General features: G+C 53.9%; 1 protein-coding gene across 1 annotated transcript in view; it reads left to right on the top strand.

The window, feature by feature from the left end:
* Positions 1-5,620: 5,620 nt before the first annotated feature.
* The window catches only part of LOC140430269 (uncharacterized), a 144,547-nt gene continuing 133,987 nt past the window's right edge, over positions 5,621-16,180 (top strand). The window contains exon 1 of the mRNA XM_072517693.1: positions 5,621-5,846. Within this exon, the coding sequence (XP_072373794.1) occupies positions 5,621-5,846 (226 nt within the window). The remainder of the gene's footprint in view (positions 5,847-16,180) is intronic.

The raw sequence follows: 16,180 nt of genomic DNA, 5'->3' as shown, positions 1-16,180 counted from the left end.
CTGTCACTGTGGATGTTGGCGGGGAAACCGAACAGAGCGAAGATGGTGATGAGGGCCTTGATGACAGTGGCAGACGTCATATCGGCATGGGATGGCAAACGGGAATCTGGAGTACTCATCGACCACACTGAGAATGTACGTGTTACGGTTGGTAGAGGGGAGGGGCCCTTTGAAATCCACGCTGAGGCGTTCAAAGGGGCGGGAAGCCTTCACCAGGCGCGCACGGTCCGGCCGGTAGAAGTGCGGCTTGCACTCCGCACAGACCTGGCAGTCCCTGGTGGCTGTCCTTACTTCCTCGACGGAGTAGGGAAGATTGCGAGCTTTGACCAGATGGTAAAATCGAGTGACCCCCGGATGACGAAGGCTGTCGTGTAGAGCCCGGAGTTGGTCCACTTGTGCGCTGGCACATTTACCTCGGGAGAGGGCGTCTGGGGGCTCGTTGAGTTTACCGGGGCGATACAAGATCTCGTAATTATAGGTGGAGACCTCGATTCTCCACCGCAAGATTTTATCATTTTTGATCTTGCCCCGCTGTGTGTTATTGAACATGAGGGCTAGCGACCGTTGGTCCGTAAGGAGAGTCAATCTCTCACCGGCCAGGTTATGCCTCCAATGCCGCACAGCTTCAACGATAGCTTGGGCCTCCTTTTCAACGGATGAGTGTTGAATTTCAGAGGCATGAAGGGTGTGTGAAAAGAATGTCACGGGTCTGCCTGCCTGGTTTAGAGTGGAGGCAAGGGCGACGTCTGAAGCGTCGCTTTCTACTTGGAAAGGCAGTGACTTGTTCACTGCGCGCATCCCGGCCTTGGCGATGTCTGCTCTGATGCGGGCGAAAGCATGTTGTGCCTCGGCCGCGAGGGGGAATTGGGTGGACTGAATGAGTGGGCGGGCCTTGTCCGCATAGTTTGGGACCCACTGAGCGTAGTAGGAAAAGAACCCCAGGCAGCTTTTGAGGGACTTGGGGCAGTGGGGGAGGGGAAGTTCCATGAGGGGGCGCATGCGGTCGGGGTCGGGCCCGAGAAGTCCGTTTTGGACTATATAGCTGAGAATGGCTAACCGGGTCATGCTGGACACACACTTCTCTTTGTTATAGGTCAGGTTGAGAAGAGTGGCAGTGCGGAGGAATTTATCGAGGTTGGCATCGTGGTCCTGCTGGTCATGGCCGCAGATGGTGACATTATCTAAGTACGGAAAGGTGACCCGCAAACCGTACTAGTCGACCATTTGGTCCATCTCTCTTTGGAAGACCGAGACCCCAGTTGTGACACCGAAAGGGACCCTAAGGAACCAGTAGAGGCGACCGTCCGTCTCGAAGTCAGTACATGGCCGGTCCGACTTCCGGATGGGGAGCTGGTGGTAGGCGGATTTCAGGTCAATTGTTGAGAAGACCCGGTACTCAGCAATCTGATTGACCATATCAGACATGCGTGGGAGGGGGTACGCGTCAAGCTGTGTGTACCGATTGATGGTCTGGCTGTAGTCCACGACCATCCTGTGTTTCTCCCCAGTTTTAACCACTACCACTTGGGCTCTCCAGGGGCTGTTGCTGGCCTCGATAATATCCTTCTTCAGCAGCTGCTGGACTTCGGACCTGATGAAGGTCTTGTCCTGGCTGCTGTACCGTCTGCTCCTTGTGGCAACGGGCTTGCAATCCGCAGTTAGATTGGCAAAAAGGGAGGGTGGATCAACCTTGAGGGTCGCAAGGCCGCAAACTGTAAGGGGGGGGTAAGGGACCGCCGAATTTGAGGGTGAGGCTCTGGAGGTTGCACTGGAAGTCCAGGTCCAACAGGAATGCAGCGCAGAGATTAGGAAGGACATAGAGGCGGAAGTTATTAAATTCTATGCCCTGGACCGTGAGGGTGACTGTACAAAAGCCTTGGATCGGGACGGAGTGGGATCCGGAAGCTAGGGAGATCCTTTGATTGGCAGGGTGGACCGCGAGGGAGCAGCACCTTACCGTATCTGAGTGAACAAAGCTTTCGGTGCTCCCAGAGTCCAGCAGGCACGAGGATGCGTGGCCGTTGATTTTAACCATCGTCGCGCGGTGGCCAGGTTGTGCGGGCGAGATTGGTCCAGCATCATCGAAGCGAGCTGTGGGTAGCCATCAGATGCTCCGGGTGGCGAGTGTGTGCGGTTCCGATGTCGGGATGTCCGGAGACCCTGTGGGAGACAAAATGGCGGCGCCCATGGTGCGCACATTGCGGGGTCGGGACAAGATGGCGGGGTCCATGGGGCGCATGTGGCCGAAGGGGGACAAGATGGTGGCGCCCATTGGTCACACATGGACCCGAAGGGGGAGAAGATGGCGGCTCCCATTGTGTGTCTGGCGTGGTGGAGGGGGCGATAGCAGGCACGATCGCTGCGACTGCGAGGCCTGCCACACAGCCGCGAAGTGGCCCTTTTTACTGAGGCTTTACAAACTGCAGTGCGGGCCGGGCAGTGTTGGCAGGGGTGCTTCTGCTGACCGCAGAAGTAGCAGCGGGGACCCCCGGGGTGCGCGGATCGGCGTGCGGCGCAGGCATATTGGGAAGGCAGGGCCCCGGCTGAGGAGGTCGTCGGCGGGGTCCAGGAGGGGTAGGTAGGAGTAGAAGGGTGGGCAGCGCGGCGGGAGGGGTACGATTGTACGTTACGGGATGCGGCCGTCATGGAGAGCGCCAAGGTTTTCGTCTCCGCCAGTTCTAGAGTGGTCCCTTCCAGTAATCGTTCTCGGATGCGGTCCGACGCAATCCCCGTCACGAAGGCATCGCGCATGAGGAGATTCGCGTGTTCGGCGGCCGTAACGGCCTGACAGCCGCAGTCCCGGATGAGTGGAATTAGGGCCCGCCAGAAGTCTTCGATGGACTCACCAGGTAGTTGCGAGCGGGTGGCGAGTACATGCCTGGCGAAGAGTGTGTTCGCCTTCTGCGCGTAGTGTTCCTTAAGGAGTTCCATTGCTTTTGTGTAATTCGCGGCGTCTTGGATCAACGGGAACACGCTGGAGCTCAGTCTGGAGTACAGGACATTTATCTTCTGAGCCTCCATTGGCGCGGGATCCGCTGCGTTGATGAAGGCCGCCTCAAAACATGCTAGCCAGTGAGCATAGTCTTTCCTGGCGTCGGGCAAGTGCGGATCCAGCTGCAGGCGATCGGGCTTAATTCGGATATCCATTCTGTGGAAAATCTGACTAATAAATTGATGCACGATCAATTGCACAAAGACTAAAGTTGGGTACAACTGTGGCTTTATTACAGTCAGATGCGTGGCCTGCTGCAGCTGGCGAAATGGCAGGGCACTGGAGATCATGCATATTTATACAGTTCTCCGTGGGCGGAGCCAGCCGGCAGGAGCTACCGGCGAACCTGTAGTGCAGGTCCTACCTTAAATCTCCTATTACAGTGGTTCACCACAAACCCCACAGCAAACCCATGATGAAATGAAAGAGTTAGTTTATGTGTATAAGCTCAAAATGAGGTGGTGAAGGGGGGTTCAAAACGTAGCCTCTTTTGCATTCATACAATAAAAGAAGGTTATTGAAAAGAAAGATTTACAATGCAGAGATCATGTCAAAAATATGGGCAGAATTCTCTGTCCCGCTAGCCCCCTTTTCCAGTGCAGTGCGCCCCTGCTGGCAGCGGGATCCACTGTTCCCTCAGTCGGCCAATGGGGTTTCACATTTTGGCCACCCCACCCTGTCGGAAACCCGTAGGAGTGGTGCCCTGCCGGCAAAGCGGAGGATCTCGCCGACAGAGAATCCCGCAGATGGTGTTTCACATGGGTTCCAGACTCAAAGTCAGAGAATCACAGGTATTCCTTCACGGAGGTCAGCAGGTTGAAAGCTGATACTGTATAATTCACTTTTCTGATGGACATGACTTCACATGATAAGATAGGCACACAGAGATAACTGAGTTTTGTGGGCAATAGTACAGAGGTTCCAGCAGAAGCAGTGTAGATGTGCCCAGGTGTTCACCCTGGGTTGAGGCCCTTGTTGCTGCTAGTTAGATGGCAAAATGGCAAACTGAGATATTGCAGTACAGCAAGGCAATATTACTTGTCACACAAGCTAGAGGCCCATGTTCCATGATTTCCACCTCTTCGCAGTGCCTTTGACAAAAGGTGCACATCCCCGTCTGGATCCCAAGATAGTTAAATGTCTCAGCCATTAAGAATTGAAAGGAAGGTTGAGGGGCTCTTTGTTCTAGCAGACTCTGGTTGTGAACCCAGGTTTTAAAATGCAGGTGGTCCTCTTTGAATTTGGTGTGGCAACCCCACAATGTGTCATTCGAGTATATTCAGAGATAATGAGGTGCAAATGTCTTTGCACTGCCAGGTAGCTCCTATTGTTTTGGAGTCACACACAGACATAGACCACAATTTTTCAGAGCCATCCCCAAATAGCTGATAACTTTTGCAAGAGGCCTGAAATCGGAATCGTACTAATGGGAACTCTGAACTCGATGTTCCTGGACCCTCTCCACTGACATAATCAGGTTCATGCCCAGAAAGGGCGGGAACATGATTTAAATGTATTGGAATCCATTTTACTCTCATTAACGAAACCAAAGTCAAATTTCCGGCCTCACTGAATCTTCCCACAAACCTGTGGAATTTCACACTACTGCTCCTTAAAAATGTGAACCAGGCCCCATGGATCCAAGAGGATGGAATGAGGTGAGTACTGCTTTCCACTTATTGTCAGGGTGCTCAAGGGCAAAGTAACCACTGGCCAAGTGCAGAGGGGGGTTCTTCAAGGGAGCTGGGGGAGGGGGGGGGGATCAGATTTGGGGTTGAAGGAGCCAGGTCAGGGGTCTCCCCCCGAGATGGGGGTCACAGTTGATCTATGTGGCCTTCAAATCTGCTCTCTTTCAGGTTTAAAATCCCTTAACAGCCCACAGGAAATCTGCAGTTTGTAAGTCCTGAAATCTTCTCACATACAGTGCTATTTTACAGCTTGTCTCTTGAAAATCTTTCATGCACCATTAACTTTAAAGAAGCTCTGCAGTTACACAGAAGTAGTCTGGCCTCAGAGAGCCTCGTCATGTTGTTTGCTTATAGAGCATTTCATGCCCCATTCATTTTTAAGAGGTTCTGCCGTCACACAGAAGCGGTCTGGCCTCATGGACCCTCTTGAAGTTGTTTGTTGACAGAGATTTTCACACCCCATTAACTTTCAAGAGACTCTGCAGTTACACAGAAGCGGTCTGACCTCATAAATCCTCTTGAAGTTGTTTGTTCATGGAGCCTTTCATGCCCAATTAAATTTGAAATTGCTCTGCAGGACTTCCCCCATGAATCCGAAAATAAGCTCCTTCACCCGAAATAACCCGCTAACACAAAGGAAAATACATCCCACATCTCAACCAACAGCAACGCAAAGAGAAATACCAAGCAACAGCCACTCCAGAGGCCACGCAGAACTAGGAGTGGAAAAAGCCAGGAGAAGCAAATGACTGAACCAGCAAACCCAGGCCTCGCCAGAATGAGAAGAACTGCTCTTCCCCTCCCCCACTGAAGGAGCCTCCCCACACCAGGGGATGGGTGGAGGATGTTTCTGTCAAGAGAACTGAGAGAACACAGAGAAGAGATATAAACCAACATCCAAGCTGCGGTCAGGGGTGCGGTCGCGGAAGCTCCAGCGACCATGCAAGTGGCTCTAGACAAGATGGTGGGACGACTGGAAGCTCAAGAAAGTGCCATAAAAGAGCTGGAGAAGGCTGCAAGAGACCAGGGTGACCAGATCGCCCTGGAAAAAGAAGTAGCAAAGTTGGTCGCAATGCAGGGGAGTCTGAAGGGAAAAATCGATGACCAAGAAAACCGTTCGAGGCACCAAAACCTGCCGATTGTGGGCCTGCCGGAGGGGATCAAAGGTAGGAATCCCAGGCACTATATGGCCCAAATGCTGGCAATTTGGTGGGAAGGGATAGCTTTCCCAACCCATCAGAAATAGACAGAGTCCACCAGTTGCATTGCCCAGAGCCCAAGTCCAGCCGAGGGCGATAATCGCTAAAATGCACTGGTACCAAGATTGGGAATGAATCCTGCTATGGGTGAGGCAGACAAAGAACTGTAACAGGGAAGGTCACCGGATCAGGATCTACCAGGACATGGGGCTGAACTGGCCAAGTGCAGGGCAGAATTCAACAGGGTGAAGGCTGTGCTGATCAAGAATAGCGTAAAGTTTGAGATGCTGTACCCAGCCAAACTCACATTCCAAGGCAGGGAGCGCTTTTTCACTGCCCCTGCGTTCGAGGACAAGTTTGTCTTAGAGAGCGGGCTCGAGAAACGGCAGCAGAGACAGCGGTAAAGAGATCATCGGAAGAGACCTTACTTGTTGATTTACGAACTGTGAACCAACATGATGAACACTTTGCATGGGACTGCACTGCCTCGTTCTGAGGATGAGGGATGAAAGAGAAGAAGGAGTGGGAAAGAGAGGCCATGGCAAGGAGACAGCGCCTGGCACGGGGGGCGGGCAACATCAGCAACAGAGGATGATTAGGGGAAGAAAGAGAGGGAAGGGAGCGGGGGAGCGGGGCAGTTATAGGATGGGGAGGAAGAGGAGGTGGGGGGAGCAAATACCATCAGGGGAACATAGGAACAAAGATAGCAAGGGCATTAGGCTGGCCGCAACAGGCCGCCCCTGGCGACTTGGAACACAAAGACACCGCAAGCAACCACTTTGGAAGGCCCCTGAACAAAGGGAAACCCCGGAGTGCAGGGTCACGCCCACATGGCGTACACATAGTTGGCCGCCATGTTTGGTGGCCCATGGACAAGGGAAACTTTGGAGCGCAGGGACCCGACCTCATGGTGAGAAAGGAGACCCAGCCATCTTGGACAGCCCCCAAACAAAGGGAAACCCCGGAGTGTAGGAGCGTGTGGTAAACCACTGTTACAGCTGTATTAGGTGATGTACGGTAGGACCTACAGGTTCGCTGGTAGTCCCTGGCTCCGCCCAGCAGGCGGGGTATAAATATGCGTGTCCTCCAGCCAGCAGCCATTTCGCCAGCTGCTGTGGGAGGCCACACATCTGATATCAATAAAGCCTCAGTTGGATTCAACTATCGACTTTGTCCAATTGATCGTGCCTCAATTTATTGCTATCAGTTTCTAAGGATGGACCTCCGTATCAAACCGGATCGCCTGCAGCTGGATCCGCACTCAAGCGACACCAGAAAGGACTTCCGGCGCTGGCTAGCTTGCTTCGAGGCGTATATCAATGCGGCACCAACCCCGGTTCCGGAGGCTCAGAAGATTCAGATTTTATATTCCAGGTCGAGCTCCAAAGTCTTTCCGTTAATCCAGGACGCGGCGAACTACGCCAAAGCCATGACTCTACTCAAGGACAACTACGCACAGAAAACGAATACGCTCTTCGCCAGGCACGCACTCGCCACTCGCCCTCAACTCCCTGCTGAGTCCATAGAAGACTTCTGGTGGGCCCTAATCCCACTAGTCCGGGACTGTGACTGTCAGGCCGTTACGGCCACGGAACACTCAGACCTCCTTGTGCGGGACGATTTTGTGGCTGGAATTGGGTCAGATCTCATACGCTAGCGACTCCTAGAAGGGGCCACGCGCGACCTTGCAGAGACTAAAACGCTAGCGCTCTCCATGACGGTCGGCCTGCGCAACGTCCAGTCCTACACCCCCAGCCGCACGGCCCACCCCTCCTACGCTTCGTGGACCCCACAGACAGCCGCCCCAGCGGGGGCGCTGCCCACCCAACATGCCTGTGCTGCACACCAGCCAGCGAACCCTGGAGGCCCCGATGCAATTTTTGCGGCCAACAGAAGCACCCCTGCCAACGCTGCCCAACCCGCGCTGCCGTTTGTAAAGCCTGCGGGAAGAAGGGCCACTTTGCCGCGGTGTGCCAGGCCCGCTCAGTCGTCACTATCGCCCCCACCCCCCTCAGTCACGGACAATGGGCGCCGCCACCCCCCCCAGATCACGTGCGGACAGTGGGCGCCGCCATCTTCCCCTCTGCGCAACACGTGCATTCCATGGGTGCCGCCATCTTGTTCCACCCCCGCAACATGCGTTCCATGGGCGCCGCCATTTTGTAACCCTCATGATCTTCGGGCGCCGCCATCTTGTCTACCCCTCAGCACATGGGCACCACCAGCGTTCCAGGACCCGGGCTCACCAGCCGCCCCATTATCCGACGACCAACCAAGACTCGCCTCCATGTCAATCGACCAGTCTCGTCCGCATAACCTGACCAATGCATCCACCAGCGTGAAAGTCGAGGGACATGTAACCTCCTGCCTGCTGGACTCCGGGAGCATTGAAAGTTTCATACACCCGGATACGGTAAGACGCTGCTCCCTCACAATACACCCCGCCAACCAAAAAATCTCCCTGGCCTCCGGATCCCATTGCGTAGTGATCCGGGGGTACTGTACGGTCACGCTCACGATCCAGGGTGTAGAATTCAGCGGCTTCTCCCTCTACGTCCTCCCTAACCTCTGCGCTGCACTAATCCTCGGCCTGGACTTCCAGTGCAATCTCCAGAGCCTAACACTGAAATTCAGCGGGCCCTTACCACCCCTTACTGCGTGCGGCCTCGCGACCCTAAAGGTCGACCCACCTTCCCTCTTTGCCAATCTAACTCCAGATTGCAAACCCATCGCCACGAGGAGCAGACGGTACAGTGCCCAGGACAAGAGCTTCATCAGGTCCGACCATCAACAGGTACACGCAACTCGACGCGTACCCCCTCCCACGCATATCTGACATGGTTAACCAGATTGCGCAGTACCGGGTCTTCTCAACGGTAGACCTGAAATCTGCCTACCACCAGCTCCCCATCCGTAAATTGGACCGTCCATACACCGCCTTCGAGGCAGACGGCCGCCTATACCACTTCCTTAAGGTCCCCTTCGGTGTCACAAACAGGGTCTCGGTCTTCCAAAGGGAGGTGGACTGAATGGTCGACCGGTACGGGTTGCGGGCCACCTTTCCGTACCTAGACAACGTCATCTGCGGCCATGATCAGCAGAACCACGGCGCCAACCTTGCTAAATCTCACTTACAACAAGGAGAAGTGCGTGTTCAGCACGAACCGCTTAGCCATCCTCAGCTATGTGGTTAAGAACGGAGTTCTGGGGCCCGATCCCTGTCATGATATTCAAACACACACATCATGATAGATAGACCAACAGACCAATTAGCACACATAACACGACAGCCAATCACAAACAAGAGCAGACACAGTATAAGACAAGAAACACGACACCTGGTGGCCAGTCCATCTGGAGACAAGGACAAGGCCAGGACCTCATTAACAAGACACTCACAAGGTCACCACGTGCTGAGTACCAAGACAGATCTGTAAATAACAAGTTGGAATAAAACTGCATTGTACCAATCGCAACCGTGTTGGTTCATCTGTACCTCAGAGCACCCAACACCACATGATACCAGTGAGTGGATGGATACCTGCCGGCAAAACTGCCATCCCGAGTCATGGACACCTACAACAAACCACAGCCGTTGCAAGTCGCTGGGAACCTGGGCACCAATTGGAAGCTCTTCAAGCAGCGATTCGAACTGTTCATGCGAGCCAACGAAAAACAGGGTGCCTCAGACGAAACAAAGATTGCCATGCTCCTCACTACCACAGGTCAGCACGCCATCGATGTATACAACTCCTTGGTGTTCGCGGAAGACGAGAACAAATCTAAATATGACACGGTCCTCCTCAAGCTCGACCAGCACTTCAACGTTGAGGTCAATGAAAGCTTTGAGAGGTATATCTTTCACCAACGCCTGCAAGGTAAGGATGAGCTCTTTCAACCCTTTCTGACGCACCTCCGCATACTCGCGCAGTCCTGTATGCGACCAAGGGGTCCTATCCAGGGTCACGGAGCCCACGCCATGGGTCAGCTCCATGGTGTGTGTCAAGAAGCCCTCTGGCGAGCTCCGCATCTGTATAGACCCCAAAGACCTCAATAATAACATTATGCGGGAACATTATCCCATACCTAAACGGGAGGAGATCACCAGTGAAATGGCCCAAGCGAAGATATTCACGAAACTGGATGCTTCTAAAGGGTTTTGGCAGATCCAACTGGACCCGTCCAGCCGAAAGCTATGCACCTTCAACATCCCTTTCGGCAGATTCTGCTACAACCGGATGCCATTTGGCATCATCTCGGCATCCGAGGCCTTCCACAGAATCATGGAGCAGATGATGGAAGGCATCGAAGGGGTGCGCGTATATGTGGACGATGTCATCATCTGGTCCACCACACCGCAGGAGCACATACATCGTCTCCAACGGGTTTTTGCCAGCATACTGGAAAACGGCCTGCGCCTCAACCGAGCCAAGTGCGCCTTTGGCCAGACCGAATTGAAGTTCCTGGGGGACCACATCTCCCGGTCAGGGGTCCGTCCGGATGCAGACAAGGTGAGCGCCATCACAGCCATGCCGCAGCCGGCTGACAAGAAGGCTGTCCTACGATTCCTTGGCATGGTCAACTTCCTAGGGAAATTCATTCCCAACCTTGCCTCCCACACAACGACTCTACGCCATCTCGTAAAAAAATCTATAGAGTTCCAGTGGCAACACACACACCAGCTGGAATGGGAGGAGCTCAAACACAAACTCACCACGGCACCAGTGTTGGCGTTCTTCGACACGTCTCGTCCCACCAAAATCTCAACTGATGCCAGCCAATCCGGCATTGGAGCAGTGCTCCTGCAGAGGGATGACACGTCGTCATGGGCCCCAGTGGCCTATGCATCATGGGCTATGACCCCCACAGAGCAGCGCTACGCGCAAATCGAAAAAGAATACCTGGGCTTGCTAACCGGTTTGGACAAGTTCCACGATTATGTCTATGGTCTTCCACGATTCACGGTCGAAACTGACCACCGCCCCCTGGTCAGCATCATAAACAAACACCTGAACGACATGACCCCTCGCCGCCAGCGCGTCCTACTTAAACTCAGGAGGTATGACTTCCAACTGGTCTACACTCCAGGGAAGGACCTCATCGTGGCGGATGCCCTATCCAGAGCAGTGAGCACGCCACCAGATGCGGAGGGGTTCGTATGTCAGGTCGAGGCACAGGTGGCCTTGACAGCAGCAAATCTGCTGGCTGACGACTCCAGTCTGGCCCGCATACGCCGAGAGACAGCGGCCAACCCCCTTTTACAGCGAGTGATGCACCACATGACGGGAGGATGGCTCAAAGGGCAGTGCCTGCAGTTCTATAATGTATGGGACAACCTAGCCATCATTGATGGGATCCTTCTGAAGCTAGACAGGATTGTCATTCCGCACAGTATGCGCCAGCTGGTACTCGATCAAATACACGAAGGCCATTTGGGGGTCGAGAAGTGCAGATGGAGGGCCCGAGAGGCGGTATACTGGCCGGGCATCAGTGACGAAATTGCCAACATGGTGATCAACTGCACAACCTGCCAAAGGTTTCAGCCGGCGCAACGTCCTGAGACGCTTCTGCCCCATGAGCTGGTGACGTCCCCCTGGGCGAAGGTGGGTGTCGACCTATTTCACGCGCTTGGCATGGACTATGTTATCATCATGGACTACTTCTCCAATTACCCAGAAGTCATACGCCTACACGATCTGACGTCGTCTGCTGTCATCAGGGCCTGCAAAGACACCTTTGCTCGCCACGGCATTCCGATGACTGTCATGTCGGACAATGGGCCTTGTTTTGCCAGCCATGAATGGTCGTCCTTTGCCGCCTCGTATGGCTTCACACACGTGACGTCCAGCCCTCTGCATCCCCAGTCCAATGGAAAGGCGGAGAAGGGCGCTCACATTGCCAAGCGGCTCCTCTGCAAGGCTGCTGCTGCCGGATCGGACTTTCACCTTGCCCTGCTGGCCTATCGCTCAGCCCCGCTAGCCACGGGTCTCTCGCCAGCACAGCTGCTGATGGGTCGCACCCTCAGAACCACTGTGCCTTCCATCCTGGCACCAACAACAGACCATGCTCCGGTACTGCATAGGATGCAACTGCAGCGTGATCGCCAGAAGAGATCGTACGACATACGGGCAATTGATCTTTCCCCACCTGGCACCTGGAGACAACGTCCGCATTCATCTACCAGACGGTGGCTGGTCAGCACCTGCCGAAGTTCTCCGACGCGTGGCTCCCCGCTCGTTCCTGGTACGCATGCCGGATGGATCCGTGCGTAGGCGCAATCGGCGAGCCCTTCGCCTACTTCCACGCTCGCAACGGAACCATACACAGACGCCGTGTCCTCCACTGGTTCCTGATAGTGACTTCGTGGAGCTGCCATATACCATGCCCTTTCTGTCGCCACCCGTGGCCAGGCTCGCACCACAGCCGGTGGTTCTCTACCCACCCTTGAGGCGGTCAACCCAAATTCGTCTCCCACCTACTAGACTGGACTTATGAGACTGTCCACACATCAAAGTTTAGCAACTATTGTATTGGAACATGTTACTGTTTTATCATTCCAGATCTCGTTTGACCGGACCACACTTCAAAGTTTTTCTTCTTTTGTTATGGTACAACCTCGTTAGCATGCCACACCTGACATCGCCCCTTGTATATAGTGACGCCACATGTACATGCTGTAAATATCACGCACACACACCTTTAGCTGCACTCATGACACATTCATATTTATAACCACGTAGGCACATAATCTTGTAAAAAAGGGGGGATGTCATGATATTCAAACACACACATCGTGATAGATAGACCAACAGACCAATTAGCACACATAACACGACAGCCAATCACAGACAAGAGCAGACACAGTATAAGACAAGAAACACGACACCTGGTGGTCAGTCCATCTGGAGACAAGGACAAGGACAGGACCTGATTAACAAGACACTCACACAGTCACCACGTGCTGAGTACCAAGACAGATCTGTAAATAACAAGTTGGAATAAAACTGCATTGTACCAATCGCAACCATGTTGGTTCATCTGTACCTCAGAGCACCCAACACCACAATCCCGACCGCATGCACCCCCTCATGGAGCTCCCCCTCCCCCACTGCCCCAAAGCCCTCAAACGCTGCCTGGGGTTCTTTTCGTACTACGCTCAGTGGGTCCCAAACTATGTGGACAAGGCCCACCCACTCATACAGTCCACCGAGTTTCCCCTGACGGCCGAGGCCCAACAGGCCTTCGCCCGGATCAAAGCTGATGTTGCCAAGGTCACAATGCACGCTGTAGATGAGACACTGTCCTTCCAAGTAGAAAGCGGCGCATCAGACGTCGCCCTTGCCGCCACCCTCAATCAGCCAGGCAGGCCTGTGGCATTCTTTTCCTGCATGCCTCAGAAATCTGGCACTCATCCGTCGGAATGGAGGCCCAAGCTATCGTTGAAGCTGTGCGGCATTGGAGGCATTACCTGGCTGGCAGGAGATTCACTCTCCTCACTGACCAACGGTCGGTAGCCTTCATGTTCAACAACACACAGCGGGGAAAGATCAAGAACGATAAAATCTTGAGGTGGAGGATCGAGGTCTTCACCTACAATTACGAGATTATGTATCGCCCCGACAAACTCAATGAGCCCCCAGACGCCCTATCATGAGGTACATGTGCCAGCGCACAGGTAGGCCCTGCACGACAGCCTTTGTCACCCAGGAGTCACACAGTTGTACCACTTCATTAAGGCACAAAATCTGCCTTACTCCGTCGAGTAAGTCAGGACAATCACCAGGGACTGCCAGGTCTGTACGGAATGCAAGCCGCACTTCTACCGGCCGGACCGTGTGCGCCTAGTGAAGGCCTCCCGCCCCTTTGAACACCTCAGCGTGGACTTCAAAGGCCCCTTCCCCTCCACCGACCGTCACACATATTTTCTCAGTGTGATCGACGAATACTCCAGATTCCCCTCTGCCATCCCATGCCCCGACATGACGTCTGCCACCGTCATTAAAGCCCTCAACACAATCTTTGCTCTGTTCGGTTTCCCCGCCTACATCCACAGTGACAGGGGATCCTCATTCATGAGTGATGAGCTGCATCAGTTCCTGCTCAGCAGGGGTATCGCCTCCAGCAGAACAACAAGCTATAACCCCCGGGGAAACGGACAGGTAGAAAGGGAGAATGGGATGGTATGGAGGGCCATTCAGCTGGCCCTACGGTCCAGAAATCTCCTGGCCTCCCGCTGGCAGAAGGTCCTCCCTGATGCACTCCACTCCATTCGATCATCACTCTGCACTGCCACAAACAATACACCCCAAGAACGTCTCTTTGCCTTCCCCAGGAAGTCCATATTCGGGGTGTCGCTTGCAACTTGGCTCGCAGCTCCGGGAACTGTGCTTCTCCGTAAGCACGTCCGACTCCACAAGGCGGACTGGTTGATGGAGAGGGTGCACTTGCTCCATGCAAACCCCCAGTATGCCTACTTGGTATTCCCCGACAGCTGCCAGGATACTGTCTCCCTCAGGGACCTGGCACCAGCAGGTTCCACACCCACACCCCCTCCGCCCCCGGCGCCACACTCCCTTCCCCCGTCGCTCCCAACAGCACCCCTCGACAGGACCATCCGTCCTCCCCTGCCCACACCCGATGATGAAGAGGATTTTGGCACGCTCCCGGAGTCACCATCGACCAGATCAGCATCAACACGACCGACACCACTGCGTCGCTCCCAGAGGAACATCAAGGCCCCAGATCGGCTAAACCTCTGACCGGTCCACCGGACATCAAAGGACATTTGTTTGCTCAAATCTTGTAAATATTAACTCATTGTTGTGTATAGTTATCCACCACACTGTTACACCTGTATTAGGTGATGTACGGTGGGAGGCCACACATCTGATAGCAATAAAGCCTCAGTTGGATTCAACTATCGTCTTTATCCAATTGATCGTGCCTCAGGGTGCATCCGCAGGTAAGTATGGTTTATCCTACAGGAGGGAGGAACAAAAACCCCCCATCAGGATAGTCACCGAGAACTTCAGGGGACTTAACAGCCCAGTGAAAAGGTCCAGAGTCTTTGCTCACCTGATAAGTTTGAAAGCCGACATAGTCTTTTTCCATGAGATGAACCTGAGGGAGAAGGACTGACTGCGGGTAAGCAAGGGCTGGGTGGGACAGACCTACCATTCCTGCTACGGGGCGAGAGTCAGCGTGGTAGCCATACTGCTAATAAGAGGATAGTGTTTACGGCAACAAGGATTGTTCACAGACCCAGAGGGACGGTATGTCATGGTCAGCGGTGTCCTAGACGGGGGCACCGGTAGTCCTGGTCAATGTGTATGCTCCCAACTGGAACAACACAGAGTTTATAAAGAAGACCATGGTGGAAATCCCCGACATAGATACACACCGACTGATAATTGGGGGGGGGGGGGGGGACTTCAACTGTGTACAGGACCCACAGACAGACAGGTCAAATGCCAAAGCAGGAAAGGCCTCCAACATGACGAAAGATGGTGCACATTGATGGTGCAGATGGGGGCAGTGGACCCATGCCGGTTCACCCACACAGGGGAGAAGGAGTTCTCCTTCTTCTCACAGGTACACACGCATATACACGGATCGATTTCTTTGTTGTGGGGAAATCGGTGTTTCCAGGGCTAGTAAGAGCGGAATAGTCCGCGATCCGTAGTCTCCCACCACGCTCCACATTATATGGATGTGAAGTTGGAGACTGGCCGTGCCCAACTCCCCCGCCCCCCTGCGCAAGCACAAGCTTCAATCTCGCTGATGCACAAGAAAGACAAAGACCCAACAGAATGCGTGTCCTACAGACCCATTTCGTGCTAAACGTCGAAGTGGAAATATTGGCCACAACCCTAGCCAAAAGGCTGGAGGACTGCGTACCAGAGGTGGTAGCAGAAGACGAGAAGGGCTTTGTCAAGGGTAGTCAGCTAACATCAAACATCAGGCGTCTGCTGAACTTAATCATGATCCATCCGGGGAGCGAACATCTGAAGTGATCGTCTCCCTGGACACTGAAAAGGCCTTCAACAGAGTCGACTGGAAATATCTCAGAGGTATGGAGAGGTTCGGGCTTGGAAGAGGGTTCACCGCATGGGTGAAACCCCTGTACAACGCTCCTGCAGTGAGCGTACGGACAAATACCACCAGCTCTAAGTACTTCCAGCTGCACGGAGACACAAGGCAGGGATGCCCATTGTCCTGGCTGCTGTTCGCCCTTGCGATCGAACCACTGCTGATCGTGCACAGGGTGGCAAAGAACTAACAATAATAATAATAATAATCGC

This window comes from Scyliorhinus torazame, chromosome 10, assembly GCF_047496885.1.
Source record: "Scyliorhinus torazame isolate Kashiwa2021f chromosome 10, sScyTor2.1, whole genome shotgun sequence".
Taxonomy (NCBI): domain Eukaryota; kingdom Metazoa; phylum Chordata; class Chondrichthyes; order Carcharhiniformes; family Scyliorhinidae; genus Scyliorhinus; species Scyliorhinus torazame.
This window is presented reverse-complemented; position numbering and strand designations above follow the sequence as displayed.